General features: G+C 45.1%; 1 protein-coding gene across 1 annotated transcript in view; it reads right to left on the bottom strand.

Moving 5' to 3' along the window:
* Nucleotides 1–5,415, bottom strand: part of UBE2H (ubiquitin conjugating enzyme E2 H) — a 101,850-nt gene extending 96,435 nt beyond the window's left edge. Inside the window, exon 1 of the mRNA XM_036862830.1 lies at nucleotides 5,040–5,415. Within this exon, the coding sequence (XP_036718725.1) occupies nucleotides 5,040–5,092 (53 nt within the window). The 5' untranslated portion in view covers nucleotides 5,093–5,415. The remainder of the gene's footprint in view (nucleotides 1–5,039) is intronic.
* Nucleotides 5,416–21,035: the final 15,620 nt, after the last annotated feature.

Here is a 21,035-nt window from a genome sequence, read left to right as displayed (position 1 = left end):
CCATCAAATCTGGTAAGACTGAGATAAGATACTAAATTATATATATAATTATATATACATTTAATATATAGATATATCATGCAGGTCAAGGTGCTGGGGAAATTTCACAACACTAGAAAACCAACAAATCCAGGTTCTTCTAAAACACACACACACAAACAGGGTAAGGGATTTTTATGGGTCACATCTGCAAAGATTGTTTTCCCCTAAAAGCTGAATTTTTAGGCTTGTGTGTAATTTACTAGAACTGTACTGCAGGAATCAGATGTTCTGAACTTGTGAATGCTTACTCATGTAGGTTCCTGCTTAACCAAAATAAGTACCAGTATGTTATATTTGTCACCAAAATCTAGGCAGAGAAGACAAATTCAGAACACTGGGAGTTGCCAAAGCTTTAACTTTTAGCTTGAAGACCATAAAACTGTTCTACCTTCCATCTCATCATCTCAGTAAAACAGAGACCACAGGAAATAAAAGGCAAACCACAGGTTCCCAATTGACACTGGAGCTAGTTAAGATAACAAAACAGTCTACACTTTGAGCACAAATTAAAGAGCAACAAAGACTACTAATTTAGGGATAGTTACTAAACTACTGATTAACAGCAAAATACCAAAGCTGAAGGCAAAGACAAATGGCTACACTTTTAAATGTTTGTTTCTGTTTCAGTTTTTAACATCAATCTTTTAAATAACAGAAATATAGATCCCTATACATCGCATTACATAAAATTCACTTTAAACTTTCTATTTCTTGAAGTCAATTCTGAAAGTAAATACAAGTTATTCAAAAAGCAAGGTGATACATACAGTGCTCACCTGCTATAAACAGTCTGTACTTTGATTTTTTCAAAAATTGTTTAACTAGTTACATAAGCACACACCAAATTTTTCACTACTAAACCCCCAGCATCTAGCCCCAAGCCAGGCACAAAGAGGGTGCGGAAACGTCTGAGGGGATGAACTTACTACTGAAAGCTTCTGAAACCCTAAGGCAGACAACCAGCATTCTGTAAGATTCACTAACGCTGTTAATGAATTTAGTATAAGACACTGCCCTTTCCTGACCATTACTCTTAAAGCTTTTGTAGGGGAAGCTTACATTTCTACCATACTTTTGAATCCCTGCAGGAGTCAGTTAAATAAATTTAAATTGGTAGCTATCCAGTTTTAAGTTACCACACTCCCTCTGAAAAAGGGACTCTTTGAAAACTCCTGGTATTATAAAAATAAGTTCCAATATCTCACACCAATAACAAATACAGCGCATGCCAAGTCCCCATTATTATCAGATCCACTTTTCTGATTTAACCTTGAACATTTCTTGTACTCTAACAGGTCAGGTTTTCCTCTCCTCTTTCTACCCCTTGAAAACACACTTGATCCTGTAACACCACTCACAAGGCCTCCCCAGCCCCTGCTTCTTTTGTATATAAACACACTCTGGTCACACACTCCATCAGCTGTTTGGGAGCTCCGCCCCTCCTCCTTTTCCGGGTAGTAACAGAGCAGCCAATGAGCTGTGAGGAGCTGTGCCTGCGGCCTTTTGCCTGCATACGCTTTTCCAAAACAAGCAGCTCCAGCCTTCAGCAGGGGCCACTGGTTCACAGATAAAAGGATCACCAGGCTGTGCAACAGGGTGAGACGAGTAACCCCCACCAACAAGGAAACCCGTGTAATCTGAGCTGTTTGTTCCTCCACCCAGGAGAACTTAAACCGATATTCCTTTAGGGCAAATCACGCTTTAAGGTCACCAGAGTCCCAGTTCTCAGACAATCTAAATAATCAGCCGGGTTCTAGATGGAAACCCCAAAGCTTGCCAGGCTGGGAACAGCACAGTTATCACCAATCTACCTCACTCTGCAAACAAATGGCAACACTATTCAACCACCATTCCACAGGATTTGGGCTCACTGCAAGTTTCTTGATTGGGACACATTCCTACAGGGCCCAAGTCATGTACATCAGTTTGAGGTTTGCACAACCCTCAGCAAAGGATCAGAAGAGAAACAATGAATGAGTCAGAGTTTCAGAACATAATCGCCCAGCAGATTATTAAGTGCATCGGTGCAAAACACTCACTCCCTCCATAACTTGGAAGTCAGCTCTCCTCCTACCAACCCATCACAAAAGAAATATCACCGACTCCAAACAACAACCAGAGACCAAAAGAACCTAACGAGGTGGTGGAAGGCGGTGGCCAATTAGTTACACATCCTCTTTTCTCCCTACCCCCCACACCGCTACCTTCCTACTATACAGGTTCCCTGCCAGGCTGTAAATCGTGGTGGCATAATTACACTCAGGAGACATCCAAAAATGGGCTGAAACAGGAGACTGCAAGGAAACCAGCTATCAGCCTCCACACCAAAGAAATCAAGGGGCACTGAGGGGCAAAAAGCAAGTACATTCCTTCAGACCTTTCCTACTTCCTCTACACCTTCCTTCATTTTCAACCCTCGGCCCTTTCACACCATTGTATTCATTTTAGTAGTGTGTTGCTTAAATTCTGTGGTAAGTGTACCTTGCTCAAAAATTGTTGTCTCCATTTGGGCCTACTAATGGGAATTCAACAGAGAAAGGAGGCCAGAAAATCTCTCACGCCCACAACACACATGCACACACAAAAGGAAATACAAAAAATTGAACTTAGACAAGAAAATAACAAACACGAAACAAAGATAACCCCTGGCTTTTAAATCCCGAGGCTGTTGTCCTCCTACCTCAGACATCTATGATTTTAAAGCGCCTCTGCTTTCTTTTGTCAGAAAGGAGGAAGGTGGGGAAAGAACAGAAGGCCAATGCATCTATGCCTTTCTTCATCTTCTACTAAAAATAAGCTATGAAATAAGCCACTTAGGGAAAGAAAAAAAAGAGAGACACCCTGCTGTTCTTTGTCTGTTTTCCTCTCCCTCTCCAATCCCCCCCACCCCGACTCCCAAATACGGTAATCATTCTAGATGCCTCAACTACTAAATGAACAAAAGGCACTGTATGGAAAAGGCATCAGGTCAAGTTAGGCCTCACCCTTTATCCTCAGTCTTCTAGAAAATATATGTCTACAATTTGAGAATCTGACATTGATCAAAGACAGCTGGAATTCTCTCTCCCAGCCCCATCCCAATTAAACATTAGGTAGAAATTTGCATTAGGTGTGACAGCAAGTCTCAATTCAAGATAAAAATAACTCAGATTCTGCCACCATGTCATTTCCTAGTTTCTAAACAAAAATAAAACCCGATACTGCTTTGTGTAAAATGTACACACAGCCATAGTTACAAGTTTTCCTGCCACCTTATGAAAAGCCAACGTTACTGGTATCATTCACACATTGACAAAACTCAATCACAGCCACAAACAGCTCATAAAGAGTCAATTTCACTTGTGCCTAGACATGTATTTGGTACATAATATATACTTTGTTACTTGCTCCTCTCTCTAATCCCCACTCCCACCTCCCCAAAATTCTCAACTTCAAACCCTAAAACTTAGAAGTTCATCTACTGTTCCTAATTTCTAATCAAGTTTTGCTGAGTGAGGAGAAAAACACCTTATTCCTGAAAAGATTATGGTGGGGGGAAAAAAAAAAAAATCACTTGCCCAGGCAACTTCCCTCCCATCCCCCACTCCGAAACCAAATGCAAAATCTACTTTTTAAAAACTTCAGCGAATTCCATAACTGAGTATCTAACAATAATCACTGATCTCTACAAACAGGTAAAACATCCAATCAAAAACAGCAACAATAAAAGGAATAAAGAAGGAATTCACCTGAAGAATCTAGCCAAACAACTTGAGTTATATAAACAAAACCCTGCAACAGGGGGAAATGGTGGGGGGATGGGGGTGAGGGAGAGACAGAAGCAGGAGACAGGACTTTTTAACTGCGTTTCACACACTACCACTCCCCACCCCCGGGTCCCCCTCTCCCCAGGGATTAGTTGTTCAGAACACTGGGCTCATTTCCTCTCTCCCCCCACTCTCTAAATTACCCCTCCAAAAATGTCTCGATTTGTCACAGGAACCTTCGCGAATTTCTCAAGCTGGTCGTGAAATAATCAGCCTGGACTCCAACCAAAACCACTGCCTGAAGGACTCTTATCAGTTATAGCTTTCCCACTGCTACCTTCAAAGTACATAAAGTTGGGGAGGGGGGGCGGGGGAGGAGTAGAAAAATAAAGGGTGTCACTTGGCAAGATCAGGGCAATTATTCCCCAAGAACCTTATTCTCATACGGAGAGTTTGCTTAAGTGGCTAGTACAGGGGCTATTTGGTCAAGGAGATCCTCTTTCTCTCCTTCCCCCTCAGCTGTCATAGCCACAATATGGAGGGTGGCTTGCTGGAGGGACTGGGGGTCCTCACCACATACAACTATGGGTGGGATAGGCTTTGTCGGTAGGAAGAAAAACAGTGGGGTTCTTCTAAGGACCAGAAAGCTTAATAGGGGTCTCTGGTTTAAAACACTCAGAGCTTTTCATTACAAGAGGGGGCACTGAGCAGACTACTCTCTTCCTAATATAGAAAGGAATTAGGGATAAAGGAGGTCACTTGAGTTACCCCAGTTCAAGAAGCATTGTGAGTGGAGGGAGTGGAGGCATCTCAAGAAAAGGAGAAAGGGAATTCTTCGCTCTCGGGAATTTCTACCTCGAGTCCCTAAATCCAGAGCGAGCAAACAGGAAAAAGAAGGTGGGCTCGGTGGTGAAGAGAGGCGGCTAGTCCTGGGGGAGGAAAAAAAAAAAAAAAGGCCTACTTGGGAGTCCAAACGTCGTGAAGAAAAGTCACGGGCACTGGGGGTGAGGAAAGAGCGTGGAACAACGCACATTTCGGGGTGCTGCGGATAAAGGGGGAGCTGAGAAGGCTCTCGGCTCCTGGGAGGTGCCAAGGAGCCTCCGTAGGCACTGGGGGGAGGGAGAGGGGGGAGGGAGCCTCGGACAGTGGCCTGGAGTGCCCCTGGGCCCCTGCTTAGGTTTCAGGGGGTGCCCTGGGCATCCCCAAACCGCCTCCCACGTACAGCCCGAATTCCCAGTCCACGAAGGATACAGCTTGACCACATCCGTGTCCATCCGCCTCTTTCCCGGACTAGGGGATGACATGGTGTCGCCGCTGCCTCCCCGTCGCCTGCGCCGCCGCCGCCTCTCTCCCTTCCTCGGCCCGTCTGTCACGGGCCCCGGGCCCCGGCTCTGAGGAGCCCGCGGCCGCGCCGGCTCCTCGGTGGAGGTGGCAACACCCCCGCGGTCCTGTCCGGTCCCGTCAGCCGCCGCCGCCGCCGCCCCCCGCACGGGGGAACACCGGGCACCGTCCGGCCGAGTGGGGGTGGGGACCCCGCGGCGCCCGGCTCGGGCTGCCCCTCTGCGGCTTTGAGTCTCCGCTGCCCGGACCCGGCGCTCCTCTGCGCCGCGCGACTCTCCCTCCTGCCTGCGCTAGCTCACTCGCCTGCTCGCCTGCTCGCCTGCTCACCCTCTCGCCGGCTCCCTAGCAGCCTCCACGACAAGCGGACGACTCCAGCTCAGTCGGCCTCTCTACCCGAGCCTCGCTCTGGGCGCCGTGACGTCACCTCTGTGACGTCATCGGAGGGGCGGGCCCAGCTGGCGAAAGGGGTGGGCCGCCGCGGCCGTGGCGTGGGCTTTCTCGAGGGATTCTGGGAGTTGTAGTTCCTCTTTCTCCTGCCCTCCCAGCTCTCTGCCCCCTCCCCCAACTCTCCCACTCATTTAATAGCTCAACTGCCAGTGTCGTTATCATCATCATAAACGATAATGGTTAAAGAATGGCAGTATTATTATATTCATGTGTTTTAGGGTAATGAACCTCCTTCCCACATACACTGTTAAAAAGTCTGTTTATTTGTTTTGAGGAAGCCAAGGTGGCCGTTAACGCAGACAGGCACAAAAATCTAGAAATTCCTACACCAGCAGGTTCCCTGCACTCTGCTCCCTCCTTGGATGGAGATAATATGTTTGCATCGATTATAGACTATAGCAAGGCTTCCTTAGGGCTTGCAAATCAGGGTTGGTTATCCTCCATGTGTATAGGGTCACCTTTTCAAGGATTAGAGTTGAAGCAGCAAGGTGGCAAGGCCGGAAATAATTTAATACTAACATCGTTATTCTACACAGTATGAGATGATTTCACAAAATGAGTGACTGAAAGAAGCAGAAACACCCCAAATATGCTGTTATTCAGGACATAGATTGTTCTGCCTTCCAAACTCCTATATCAACCCTATATACTTCATCATTCATTCAGTAAATATTTATTGAGCACCTATTGTGTAGTAATCACCCTGCTGGACATGAGGATATCATGGTGAACTAAGAAAGACTTTAAATTTACACAACCCTCCCAATGTGGTCCAGATCTAGAGTGTCAGCATCACCTGGTAACTTGTTAGAAATGCAGGCTAGAGCTTCACCTCAGACCTACTGAATTAGAATTTGCAGATTAACAAGGTTCCCAGGTGATTCCTTTGTGCAATAAAGTTTGAGAGACACTGCTCTACAAGGTACTCCAAAAGAACTGATATGGAACCCAGGAGTCAACCAGGAAAAGGGGGCAGGAAAGAGTGTTCTAGGCAGCTCCTGTATTTATTTATATCACATTTTCGCTGCCATCTATTTTCAAAATTTTTATCTATTCCCTTGTTCCCACGAATACACTTGTATTTTGTCAAACCACATGCTGTGAGTTGGGTCCCCTTGTGTAACCTCCTATATACAAACACACATGCACACATGAACCTGGGGCAGCAGCAATCAGCTAAAATTGAACGTTATTTGCTCCTATCATTCCATCCCTCAAAAGACGAGCTAGTGTGTGTGTGTGTGTGTGTGTGTGGTAAGTATACATAACACAAAATTTGCCATTTTAACCATTTCAAAGTGTACAATTCAGTGGTATTAAATACATTCACAGTGTTCTACAACCATCACTACTATCCATTTCCAGAACTTTTTCATCATCCCAAACAAATTCTCTACCCATTAAACAATAATTTCTTACTCATTTCTCACCCTCCGCGGCCCCTGGTAACCTCTATTCCTTCTGAAAAATACGGGCTATTTTAACTGCTTCTAAAAGGGGTGCATTGCTCTTTCCTATTGCACATAGCCGTTCTATCAGAAGGAGCACATTTCTGAATGAAGAGATTTCTAACTTCCTTTATTTGACCACTTTGTTAAAGGGAGACAAGGACAGAGCAGGGAATTGTTCGTGACTGTGTCTTCTCTAGGCTCTCCAGGCTCCTGTTTTTGCTCCCTCCTCTCCCAGCACGGCTCCCCACCACCTTCATCTGAGTGACTCCCACTCCTGTGATTCCCAAGCTTTGGTGTACTTCAGAATCACCTGGGGAGCTTGTTAAGCTCACAAACGTCCAGGCCCCGCCCCTGGAGATTCTGATTCAGAAGGTCTGGGGTGGGCCTTGGACATCCAAGTCTTTAACAAGCTCCCCAGATGATTCTGATGCAGGCCAAAGTTTGAGAACCACTGCTGGAAGATTCCAATAGGCATCAGCACTTTCAAAACACCTGCCTGACCGCTCTAGGTGGGTCCTGTGCTTCCATAATGTCCTATGCAAATAAGGACGTTTCCTCCCCACCTGAGACCAAGGTAGCAAGCTTAGAGGATCTGAAGCTATTTTTTCCAGAACAGGTCAAGGATGGGACACTTGAGAAAGAAGGGCATAGGGTGGATATAGAGATTTTTCCCTGATGCTTTAATCTTCACAGATGTTATGATGCTGTGGTCTAAGTACTAAGCAAAAATCATCAGAGGAGTGTTTAGTTAGAGAGACTTGTTCTGGACCACACTGGGGAAGGTGAGGCTGCTCTACTGAAAAATGCAATGGCGATTTAGGCTCTGAGCAGTCGTTGAAAAGGAATCACCCTTCCTAGTAAGTATCTTAGCCCTGGGTTACTTAGGACAAACCTGCCCCTCTCCAGCTCTTAATTATGCCTCAGTTAATTGCTTATAACCTCCCGAGCCTCAGTTTTCTCATCTGTAAAATGTGGCTTATAATGCCCTACCCACTAGAGTGGGTTGATGGAATAAATGGAAAAGATGAATGTGAAAGCCCCTTGTAAACTATAAATTGCTTTTTATGAAGACAACGTTAAGTGTTGACTGCAAGGTGTGATGATATTACTGGTGGTATTATTAAGGTTAATCCCCCATTTGCCCCACCCCTTATACACTGTATGTCATTTAAGAAGAAGAGCATTCACTTTTTTGGGTTTTTTTTTTTTTTATAAATTTATTTATTAATTAATTTATTTTTGGGTGTGTTGGGTCTTCGTTTCTGTGCGAGGGCCTTCTCCAGTTGCGGCGAGCGGGGGCCACTCTTCATCACGATGCACGGGCCTCTCACCGTCGCGGCCTCTCTCGCTGCGGAGCACAGGCTCCAGATGCGCAGGCTCAGTAGTTGTGGCTCACGGGCCCGGCCGCTCCGCGGCATGTGGGATCCTCCCAGACCAGGGCTCGAACCCGTGTCCCCTGCATCGGCAGGCAGGTTGTCAACCACCGCGCCACCAGGGAAGCCCCTGGGGGGGTATTTTTAATTTAATTTTTTTTTTTTTTGGCTGCACCACACGACATGCGGGATCTCAGTTCCCCCGACCAGTGATCGAACCTGTGCCCCCTGCAGTGGAAGCTCAGAGTTCTAACCACTGGACCACCAGGGGATTTCCATTTTTGGTATTTTTTAAAGACGTCACAGTGTCGATCTTTGTGGTGAAGGTATGTTTACATTTTTACCAGACACTTTTCTCTCTGGGCATTTTGACATCTGCTCCTTCATAAATCCACCTCCCCTATTCTGACTTCCTCCCCCTTTCCTCCTCTTTCCAGAGCTTCAGAGGGCTCCTGAACCTGCCCTTGACCAGGTAGGTTCAAAAAGTGGCTCCAAAGTGGTGCCAAATGACAGCCTTGGTTTGACTTATTTTTGGCTTATGGACCTGGAGCTCCCCTTGAGCAGAGTCAGTTTGTGCTCACCTTTCCCCCCAGTGTCTCAGCCACTCAGAATGTCAATAATTTGCTCTAAAACAACACCGGGGCCTGGGAGTGTCTGTTTATATGTGTGCACACAAGGCAGTACGCTGGAATGAACCATGTTTTTCCTTATCGGGGACAACCAGGGGCGCTGTGAGGGAACAGCTGTCCAGCCTTGCCTGACTCGTCAGTGTTGCAATCTGGGAAATGTATTCGGGCCTGTTTATCTCTCCCCAGGGCAGGGCCAAGCTTGACCAATGGAGCCTCTGATCTCAGGAGCAGCTTCTCAAAGGCAAGAAAACAAGTTTGCAGAGAATATATTGCTTTGAGCAAGACACTAAGAGGGAGTAAGATGAAACCCATCATTCGGTGGAGTGAGTCGAAGAGCCCAGCCCAGAAGCTGCTCTATCTCTGAAAGGTCCCTATTAACCCAATAGCTCTAAAACTAAAGTGAATTTATCACTGTCCCCGCCAAATGTGAAAGTCCCCCAAATAAGGCTTCCTGATTCCATTTGACCATTTCTGTTGAGAAATAGGTTCATTTTAAATCCGGAGCTCTTGGTATCTGAGATCACAGGTCCAGACCCCTCAAGAGGGCAATAATATCAGCAGTTTCCTTGCTGCCAAGAAATAAAAGCTTAAAACTCATTTCAAGTCATCTCCATGTAACCCTGTTATAATTTTTCCCCATAGAAGCAGTCAGTGGGGCTCAAGGACAGCCAGCAGCAGAAAGGATGGAAAGATTGAATCTCCTTCACTGCTATCATTCCCATGGGATTCTTTGCTTGCTCCCTCTGGCAGCTGGCCCCCTGGGGAAGCACCAACCTCCCCCAAACAAGTGTGATTCAATGAGAGTGTGGAACTGGGAGACAGATGCACCCTCATAGTCCCAGATCTGCTACCTGTTATTGACGTAACTTGGGCAAGTAACCTAACCTTTGTGTCCCAGTTTACTCATCTGTAAAATGGGATGATAGCACCTTCATTACCTTTGCTTAGATCAAATAGGAGAAGAGGTTTTGCAATTTCTAAAGATCTAGTCATGGATAAGATATTATCATGTCCCCCTTACACACGCGCGTGCGTACACACACACACACACAGGCTGGGGAAATTTTTCACACCTACATTATTCATCGGGGCAAGCACCCCTGTTTGGAATCCTTGTTTTGCCAGTTGTGGCTTCCTGCTTCCTCATTTCCGTGATCTGGAAATGCTAGAGGCTCCAGGCTCGGTCTCCAGGCCTCTGTTCTTCTTTATCTACATTTAATTCCTAAGTGATTTCATCCAGTCTCAGAGCTTTAACTGCCCTCTATGCTCTGACTCCCTAATATACATTTCTGATTGGGGCCTTGCTCCTGAACTCCAGACATGTATATACAGCTGACTATTCAACATCTTCTCATGTCCAAAAATAAACTTCTGATAACCTCCCCACCTCTTCCTCACATAGTTTTCCCCTTCTCAGTAAATGGCCACTATTAAGTTAGAATATATGAAATAACCTTTTTTTTTTTTTTTTAAGGTCAAGAACAGTCAAATATCAGCAACATCATTCGGTTCAACCAAATACATCCTTCCAGCTGCTCAGGCCAAAGGCCTTAGACTTTATAATCCTTGACCCCTCTCTCTAATTTGTACCTTGAATCTATCAGGAAATCCTGTTGGCTCTACTATCAAATATATCCACAATCTTTTCCCCACCACCTCTACTAAGCCATTACCTTTACTATATACAATCACTTTCCAACAGGCCTCCTCTCTTTAATCCCTGAATTCACTCAGATAGAAACCAGTGATCCTTTTAAATCATAAATCAGATCCCCACTATTCAAAACCCTCCAAGGACTTCCCATTTCACTCTATGTTAAAGCCAAAGCCATTGCGGGCTTCCCAGGCCCTATAGGAGCTGCCCCTACCCTCTTCCCTGACTCACAGCTTTCTAGCCACACTGGCCTTCTAGCTGTTCCTCAGATATACCAAGTATGCTCCTGCCCCAGGGCCTTTGCACTTGCCACTCTCAATCTGAAACATTCTTCACTTAGATTAAAAACATGGCTTCCTCCCTTCTCTCCTTTACGTCTTTGCAGCGATGTCACCTTCTCTGTAGAGCCTTCTCTGGGCACCCGATTTAAAATTGAAATCCCAGGGACTTCCCTGGTGGTCCAATGGGTAAGACTCTGCACTCCCAATGCAGGGGGCCCGGGTTCGATCCCTGGTCGGGGAGCTAGATCCCACATGCATGCCACAACTAAGAGTCCGCATGCCACAACTAAGAGTCCGCATGCTGCGACTAAAAGGTCCCACATGCCACGACTAAAAGATCCCACATGCCCTAACTAAGACCCGGCACAGCCAAAATAAATAAAATAAATAATAAATAAATAAATATTTTTTAAAAATTGCAGTCCTGGCTCCACCCCAGTGCCTCCTCTTCCCCTCCCCTGTTTTGCTTTTCTCCCTAGGACTTATCACCATCTCATATATTACATACTGTATATTACTTAGCTATGTTTGTCTTCTCCCTCCACCAGAATGTAAACTCTATGAAGGCAGAGGTTTTGTCTGTTTCATTCACTGCAATACATCCAATGCCTAGAACTGCACGTGGTACACAGTAAGTGCTCAAATACCATACGACTAAAAGGAAGAAAGGACGACTCTAGCTGAAAAGGCAACAAAAGATAAACAGCTTAAAGCAGTACTTTGCACGCTCACAAAGTTAGTTCTTCCTAATGGTCTCTATAGAGTAGCAGGAAACCTTATATGTTGAGCACCTACTCTGTGCCAGGCGCTACTCTATAGAGACCATTAGGAAGAACTAACTTTGTGAGCGTGCAAAGTACTGCTTTAAGCTGTTTATCTTTTGTTGCCTTTTCAGCTAGAGTCGTCCTTTGTTATTTTGCCTATTTTACGGATGAAGAACCTCAAGTTCAAAGAAGTTAAGTAATTTGCTCAGGGTCACATAGCCAGTAAATGGCAGCATCGGGATTCAAACCTGCTGTGCCACCCTGTTTGTTAACCCACATGAAAACCTTAATTTGTTGACATTGATGAACTCCTTATTTTGAAGGCCCAACCCCAATTCCACCTCCTCCATGACCACAAAGACTTCCAGGCCATTCTAAACCAAACTAATGTTCCTCTGAAAAGGAAAAGCCTGTGCCTCCCCTCCAGAGTTCCCTGTCTCAGCAAATGGTGCCACCATTTGGCCAGATGCTCAGACTGTCCTTGGAGTCTCCTTTGACTGTTTTTTCCCCTCATTCCCACACCCAGTCCATCAACAAACTCCGTGAGAACTCCCCTTCTGGGACATATTTGCCAAAACTAAGCCCTTCTCCCCGTGCCATCACCTAATCTGTGACGCCATGCTCTCTGCAATAAATCCTATTTATCAGCCTCTCTGCTTCCACTCTTGTCCACTATGACCCCCACCCTCGCCTCACAGCCTATTCTCCACCCAGGAGCCAGAGAGATGTTTGAAAATATAATTTGACCCAAGTAACTCTCCACTCATGGTCCTTTAGTAGGTCATCCTTAAACTAAAATCTTAATTCTATGATGCTGTATAATCTGGATTTAGGCTACCTTTTCAACCTCATCTCCTGCCTCCCTCACATCCCCTCAGCCTCTCTCAGTGCTTGTGTCCAGGGACACACCAAGCCCGTTTCCACTTCAGGACCCCTGAGATGGCTGTTCCCTCTTCCTGGAATGCCCTTCCCCTGGGTCCTCATGACCAACTCCCTCCTTCCTGCATTTATTCAAATGTCCTGCCTTCAGAGGCCTTCCCTGACTACCTTGTTTTAAAAGATACGCCACTTACTTTCATGTCCTTACCTTGCTTTCGGTTTTTTTTTGCTTTGTAATTTTTTTAGATTTTTATTTTGGAAATGTTCAAATATGCTGAAAATTTGAGAAAATAGTACAATGACCACCCAAATACCCACCATCCAGATTTAACAACTGTTAAAATTTGCCATATTTGTTTTACTTGCATGTAGGCATGTGTGTACCTTTTTTTTTTTTTTGCTAAATTTTTGAAAATAACCTTCAAACACCATGACACTTCAACCCTACATACTTCTTCAGCATGCATAACCTGCAAATAAGGACATTTTCCTTTACAACCATAGCATTAGCACACATACAAAAATGAGCAATGATTCCCTAATGTCATCTAATTTCCAGTCCACAATCAGATGTTTTTAACTGTCCCCTCTACGGCTTTTTTTTTTTTTTGAGCCAGAATCCACTGAAGATTCACCTAATGTATTTTGATTTTATATCTCTTTAGTCAGAGGACAGTTGGGGAATTACATTTATATTTATAGTTCTTTGGGTCTCGGCCCTCCTACATCCTTTCCCTCACCCCTACACCTATCACTGTGCTATATACACAAGAGGCAGTTAATAAATAATTGATAAAGACTAACTGGAAAGTCCTACTCCTCCATATAAAAACTTGTACACGAATGTTTATAAGCACCATTATTCATGATGCCAAGTGGAAACAACCCAAATGTCCATCAACTGATGAATGGATAAATAAAATGTGGTGTAACCATACAGTGAGATATTATTTAGCAGTGAAGAGAAATGAAATATTGATTCACCCTGGATGAACCTTGAAAATATTATGCAAAGAGAAATAAGCCAGTCACAAAAGACCACATTGTATGATTTCTTTTATGTCAAATGTCCAGAATAGAACTATGTATAGAGACAGAAAGTAAATTGGTAGTTGCCTAGGGCTGGGGGAATAGGCAGAATTGGGGGGCGGGGGGTGACCACTGAGGGGCACAGGTGTCTCTTCAAGGTGATGAAAATGTTCTAAAATTGTGGTGATGGTTGCACAACTCTGTGAATATACTAAAAAACACTGAATTGTGCACTTAGAGTGGATTGTATGGTATATTAATTCTGGCTCAATAAAGGTATTATTAAAAAAAAAAAAAAGTCCTACTCTTCCTTGTTGCTCCGAGTCACAGCAGGAACAACTGTTGACCAAACATCCTCTTCCCTCCTCTCCCATCTTCTCCCATCCTCTGTTCTCTCCTCTCCTTGAAGAGCCACAACTTTTCTTTTCACTAAATGTCCTACTTTACCCTCTCTGGGGCAGACACCCCATTTTGCCCCAACAAATATGGAGCTAGCCCTTTCCTACAGCTTGTGGGGCTGCGGCACGTCCAGGTCCCCTTCAAGGGCAGACGCAGCTGCCCATCTGCGGCCACCTGCTGGAGTCACAGGCAGGCTTGCCAGGCCCCATGTGTACCCAGCACTTCTATTTTATGGGTGTCACGTGGTTGGAATGGCTACTTGTTTCTGGTGCAGCTTTCCTGCTGCCCTGTGAGTAGGAGTTGTCTTATTCCTCTTTGTATTTTCTGTGCCTAAAACAGACATTTGCTCTTAAAAAAGGCAGAATGTGTGGAGTCAAGGCTTCCACGCTCAGCTCCCCGATCTGGCTCTCTGGGAAGGGAGGGAGAGGCTCTGGCCCTAAGGCAGATGGCCTCAAAATCAGGGGTTCTGAATTCCAATCCCAGCTGTCATGGGGCACCTGGGGAACTCATCTGCTCGGCCCCAATAGACTGTGGGGAAAACTGCCTATTACCAGGAAGGTTACACATAAGTTACTTTACATTGAGTCAGGACCTTTAAAAATTTTTGGTTAAGTCTGAAAAGACTTAGCCATTTTTTTCTTATTCCTATCAATGCCTGCCAAGTCTCTTTTGCTATGCAGGAGGAGAAATGAAGAAGTTGCATTAGGGGAAAGTGAGATGTATGAATTTGCTTAGTTGAGCAAAGAAAAAGAAAAAAGTGAGAAAATGGGACTCCTGTTTCCTTTTCCTTTCTAAATATCCCTCCTCTGACTTTCTCCCAATGTCTCAGGAGGCAGTTTGGTTTTCCCCAGGGCGCTCTGGCTGTCTTGGCCTTACTCCAGTGGTCAAATGGCAAAGGGTCCAGGAAATGTGCCCTCAGCTGACTGGCCCGCAATGGCGGAAGGTGGGGAGGGATGTTACCAAACTCTACCATGATAGCTTTGATTCAATCACATTCTTTTTGGTTAAAATGAACATTTCAAAATATGTACATATATCAAATCACTATGTTGTACATCTGAAGCGAATATAATGCTATGTCAATTATAACTCAGTTTTAAACAGTACACATTGATATATACATACATAAAGTAATAAAAAGATATGCATCAACTTTTTTTTTTTAAAATGAATGTGCCCATTTTGGGGTGTCACCCAGGGAAATACATATTGTGATTTAACCCTTAGAACTAACAAATCTCAGGAGTTTGTTTTTTTTTTTTTTTAATTATTTAATTATTTATTTATTTATTGATGGCTGTGTTGGGTCTTCGTTTCTGTGCGAGGGCTTTCTCTAGTTGTGGCAAGTGGGGGCCACTCTTCATCGCGGTGAGCGGGCCTCTCACTATCGCGGCCTCTCTTGTTGTGGAGCACAGGCTCCAGACGCTCAGGCTCAGCAACTGCGGCTCACGGGCCCAGCTGCTCCGCGGCATGTGGGATCTTCCCAGACCAGGGCTCGAACCCGTGTCTCCTGCATTGGCAGACAGATTCTCAACCACTGCGCCACCAGGGAAGCCCAGCATATTTTTTTTGATTTAAAAGTTTTGTACTTCAAAGGACATATCAAGAAAGCGAAAGGACAACCCAGAGAGCGGAGAAAGTATTTGCAAACATATCTGACATAAACACTATCCAGAATATATAAAGAATTCTTACAATTCAACAATACATAGACAAATAACCCAATTTAAGAATGGGAAAATGATTTTTTTAAACTTTTTATTTTATACTGGAGTATAGTTGATTAACAATGTTGTGTTAGTTTCAGGTGTACAGCTAAAAATGGGAAAATGATTTGAACAGAAATTTCTCCATGGCCACCTGAAGAGATGCTCAACATTATTTGTCATTAGGAAAAATGCAAATCAAAACCACAGTGCAGTATCACTTCTCACACACTTGGATGGCTATCATCAAAAAGACAGGCAATAAATGTTGGTGAGGATATGTAGAAATTAGAAGCCTCAGAGATTGCCGGTTGGAAAGTAAAATGGTACAACCACTTGGAAGACAGTCTGGCAGTTCCTCAAAAAGCTCAACGTGTAGTTAATGTATGACCCAGAAATTCCATTTTTAGGTATGTACCCATGAGAAATTAAAACACAAAAAGCTTGTATATGCATGTTCATAGCAGCATTATTCATAAGAGCCAAAAAGTGTAAACAACCTAAAGGTCCATTAATTGATGAGCGGAAAAATAAATGTGACATATCCATACAGTGGACTATTAATCAGCCATAAAAAAGGACTGAAGTTCTGATACATGCCACAACATGGATGAACCTTGAAAACAGGCTGAACAAAAGAGGCCAGTCACAACAGGCCACATATTGTATGATTCCACTCATATGAAACGTACAGAATAGGCAAATTCACAGAGAAAGAAAGTCGGTTAGTGATTTCCTGGGGGAAATGGGAAATGGGAAATGGAAAGTGACTGCTAATGGTTATGGGATTTCTTTTGGGGATAATGGTAATGTTCTAAAATTAATCGTGCTGCTGGTTGCAAAATCTTGTGAATGATCTAAAACCACTGAACTGTATATTTTAAAAGAATTAATTTTAGGGGCTTCCCTGGTGGAGCAGTGGTTAAGAATCCGTCTGCCAGTGCAGGGGACATGGGTTCGAGCCCTGGTCCGGGAAGATCCCACATGCTGTGGAGCAACTAAGCCTGTGCGCCACAACTACTGAGCCCGTGTGCCACAACTACTGAAGCCTGCGCACCTAGAGCCCGTGCTCTGCAACAAGAGAAGCCACTGCAATGAGAAGCCTGCGCACTGCAACCAAGAGTAGCCCCTGCTTGCTGCAACTAGAGAAAGCCCGCATGCAGCAACAAAGAACCAAAGCAGCCAAAAAATAAACAAATAAATAAACAAACAAACAAAAAAAGTCTCCCAACATCATTAAAAAATAGAATTAATTTTAAAGTACGTGAATTATATCTAAAAAAATAATAAAACCATATATAGCTTGAGATAAGTAAGTTAAAATTGATGCTGCTCCATCCCACATGCCGCGGAGCAACTAAGCCCGTGCGCCACAACTACTGAGCCTGCGCTCTAGAGCCCGCGAGCCACAACTACTTAAGCTCGCGTGCCTAGAGCCCGTGCTCTGCAATAAGAGAAGCCACCGCAGTGAGAAGCCCGTGCACCGCAGCGAAGAGTAGCCCCCGCTCGCCGCAGCTAGAGAAAGCTCGCGCGCAGCAACGAAGACACAACACACATAAAAAAATAAAACTGATGTTGTTCCAATGCCATGTTTTTGGCTGTCGGGTCAGCGATTAGACCAATGGTCCAGGCTTCTCTGGGGTTGCAGGCCCAGCTCAAATTTGCAAGGCCTTTGAGCCCTTGCAGACGGTTGCATCATTTCATCATGAGGAGAGAGCACATCCTTTTTTTCAACCAGCGCTTACCAAAGTTGCAGTCAAAAGACATCTGACTGCCCAGAGCATCAAGGGCCTGAGCAATTTCAGAATCAAAGACAGTTTTTTCCTAAGTTACTGTCTGGACCCAGTTTATATACCTTCCTAGATTGGCTAAGCCCCACCTTTTCTTCAGTCTCATCTTGCCTCGTCTTGCCCTGCCTCCCAGCTAGAGAGGTGCTGGCTTCTTTCTGCGGCCCTGCAGTCACAGCTGCTGTCCTTGTGCTGTCCTGTCAGGTGTGACCTCAACTGTCCCAAGGGAGCCAGGGCACAGCATCCAAGTCCAACCCAACTGGTCTCCAGGAACCTCTGGCTTCCCAGCAGCTGCTCAGAGGGGCTCACACGACCCAGACATGGGGAGTTAACCCCCAGGGGGTAAACTTTGACCAAAAAGGGAGATGAGACTGGGAGAGGCTGGCAGTTGCTCACTCTGCTTCTTTCTCTCCAACTGACTCTTCCAATCCCTGGAGACATCCCAAGTGAGTGAGTGAGCAGCTTTGTGTATTTTCTTGTGGGCCCGTAGCCAGTTTGATAATGCACAACCTTGTGTTTGCTTCCCCTCCTTCCCGGCCTCACCTCTTTTCCTAACTCTTGCTGCTCTGGGCTTGCAACCTCTCCACAGAAACATTAACCCTTAGGCTTTGTCCCAAGCTCTGTTTTCCAGGAAGCCTAGTCAAACTCTGCATTGACTTGAGGGTAAAGTGTTTATAAACCCTCAAAGGCTCTTTGGGCTGTTTTCATCACCCTGCATTCCTACCTTGCCCCATTAAATAGAAACTTCTGCTGGCTTCTCTGGGAGGGAATGGTACTGGAAAAATAACTTGAATTCTCGAGACCTCCTGCACTCCATGGGGTAAGCAGCCAGTCTTGGCAGGAAAGATGGGGGTGTTTGCCCTGCAGTAATCCAGCTGCTTTGCTGAAGACTGTGTGGGTAAGTTTAAATCTGGGTAGAAAAAATAGGAAGCCCGTTTGGATGTAGGTACCAGCCACATTTTCCAATCCAGCTTTATCAGAAATAAAGCTATGTTTTCATCTCAATTTTTCTCATTTCTCGGCCTTGTTCTCATTTGGTTCAGAACCTGTCGTGGTTGGAAAGGATATTCCTATGAATATTACAGTAATGATAATGAGCCCTCATACTCCCCCCATGTTAGAGTAAACATCTAGAGACCACCCGGGCTCTCTCCAGCAGAATCCAGGCATAGCAAGGAGACAGGGACTTCAGCATCATATTACAATGTCCTTGGGACTTCCCTGGTAGTCCAGTGGGTAAGACTCTGCGTTTCCAATGCAGGGGGCACGGGTTTGATCCCTGGTCTGGGAACTAGATCCCACACACATGCCACAGCTAAGAGTCCCCATGCCGCGGCTAAACATGCTGCAACGAAGATCCCGTGTGCTGCAACGAAGACCCAGCGCAGCCAAAACAAATACATAACTAAATATTTTTTAAAATAAAATGTCCTTGTTTTGCTTTGGGCATAAATTTAAAATGTGCTCACAATACTTAAGACATATAGTTTAGGTCTTTGCTGTGTCGCTGACAGACATGACTTCCATTTATTAATTCTAGGTGTTTTTGTTTTTTAGTGGCTGGCTCCAAGTGTCAGATTGGGGGTTCCCAATAGTGTGCCAACATGTGGGTTACAGGTGTGTGGAGGAGATGAACCCTCACAGCCCTGGAGTAGCTGGCGCCTGGTGACAGCGTCCAGCCTCACACAATCAGTTTATCCTTCATGTCACATAAATATTACAGTTTACCGTGATGTGTGCCATGATGTGAAAAAGTCTGGCAAGCACTGAGATACATCACGCTTTAATAAGGGCTGTTTTGCCTTTCCTGAAGTGGCCTGCTAATTGGAAATGTTTGGGAATTATTGATGGAAGAAGCAGGTCAGAGGAATATGTGTTGAATGAATCTGAGAGTCAGTGAGACAAAATGAAGACAACTTGTGTCTTCTTGTGGTCCCTTCTGGGGAAATAAACCCGATTTACCTGCACGGGGAGATCATTTGGCAAAGGGCAACAAGGGAGAATGAGAGGACATGCTAGAGGAAGGACAGCAGGGTGTCCAGAGTGTCCCCCTCAGACCTTTCTACTCCAGCCCCTAAGAGATCTTTCTTCCTTCCCTTCATTATTTGCATCTCCTTGACGTATAAGTAACTCTGTCTCCCTTGAAGTTAGTGGTAGACTTTCTGGTCCCCTGAGGCCAGTTTCCTTTTCCTCCCACCTCTAAATAGAATATCCCAGTTTCCCCAGGAGGCCCCAGTCCTCACCTTCCTCCTCCTGCCCTCAGTTGTTGGCTGTGCCTTTCTTTGAAGCCCTGTTCATCCCTGGGCTATTTGAATTTTGAACTCCTGAAAAGGAAACTTTCTGATATTCACTGGCACTGATTAAAGACAGGAAACACTCTTGTACTGTGGAAGGATCCTAGTATGTGCTACATTGTCTAAACTGTCTCCTGGCCCAGGATTTTTGACCAGTACGAAAACAGGGGATAAACCTCCTACATCCCTTACCCAGGAGCTTCTGAAACACACTAAAGGTCTCAGAACCACGGGCCTGGCCTCTTCCTACCAATGAGGCTGGTTACCAATGATTACCAGTTGGGTACAACACTTCACCCAGCCCAGACTCAGCCAGGGTTTATCTATCATCCTTGACATTTCCCTTGTTCCATTCCTGATTTCTAGGTTACCCAAAATTAGCAAATACTCCTTCCCTACCTTGAGAGGGAGGAAAAGGAGCACAGTCAGTAGCTGTTGGGAATGCCTGTCTTTAGCACAGGGAAGGTGCCAGGCAAAGTCCCCAGAGCCACCTCTGCTTCTCCCACCCCAGAGACTTCATTGCCCTGCCTCAGCTACCCTCCCTCACCCCTACCCCTCCCCTTCCCTCTCCCCCTCCCCTTCCCTCTCCCCCTCCCCTTCCCTCTCCCCCTCCCCTTTCCTCTCCCCCTTCGCCTGCTAGTCACAGAGCTATTTGCCCCGCCCCTGCAGTGTCTGGAGTCACCTGCTCTCCTCCCTGGGAGGGCAGCCAAGACCTGGGGATTGCTATTTTCAGGGAGTGCCAGGAGGCCCCTCAAAACTTACTGAACCAAATGCTCACCCGCACCTTGCCAGCCCTTAGTTCCTTAAATGGAAACAAAGGGAAGAGGGAGCAAGCAGGAAAATAGAGGAAAAACTTAGAATTCAGAACTCAACCTCAGCTGCTTATAGGCCTGAAATTACTGTTTTTCATTTGTAATAACCCTTTTCTGATTTTAAAAGTGATTTCTTCCCAGTGGGAAAAGCTTAGAACGTGTGAAAAAAAGTAACAGTCATCCGTAATCTGACTTCCCAGAGCAAGCTGCCTTAATATTTAGCATATTTTTGTTTTTATGTTCACATATTTTTACACAGTTGAAGCATCTTGTATATATGAGTTTGTATCAACTTTTTTTCACTTACTACATCATGAGTACCGGCTCCTATTGTTTTTAGCTGTTGCAAACTATTCCACCATAAGGATGTGTTTAACTGTTGATAGGTTCATGGATACGCA

The sequence above is a fragment of the Balaenoptera musculus genome, chromosome 9, assembly GCF_009873245.2.
Source record: "Balaenoptera musculus isolate JJ_BM4_2016_0621 chromosome 9, mBalMus1.pri.v3, whole genome shotgun sequence".
Lineage (NCBI taxonomy): Eukaryota > Metazoa > Chordata > Mammalia > Artiodactyla > Balaenopteridae > Balaenoptera > Balaenoptera musculus.
Note: the sequence above shows the minus strand (reverse complement) of the source record. Positions and strands in the feature narration are given on the sequence as shown.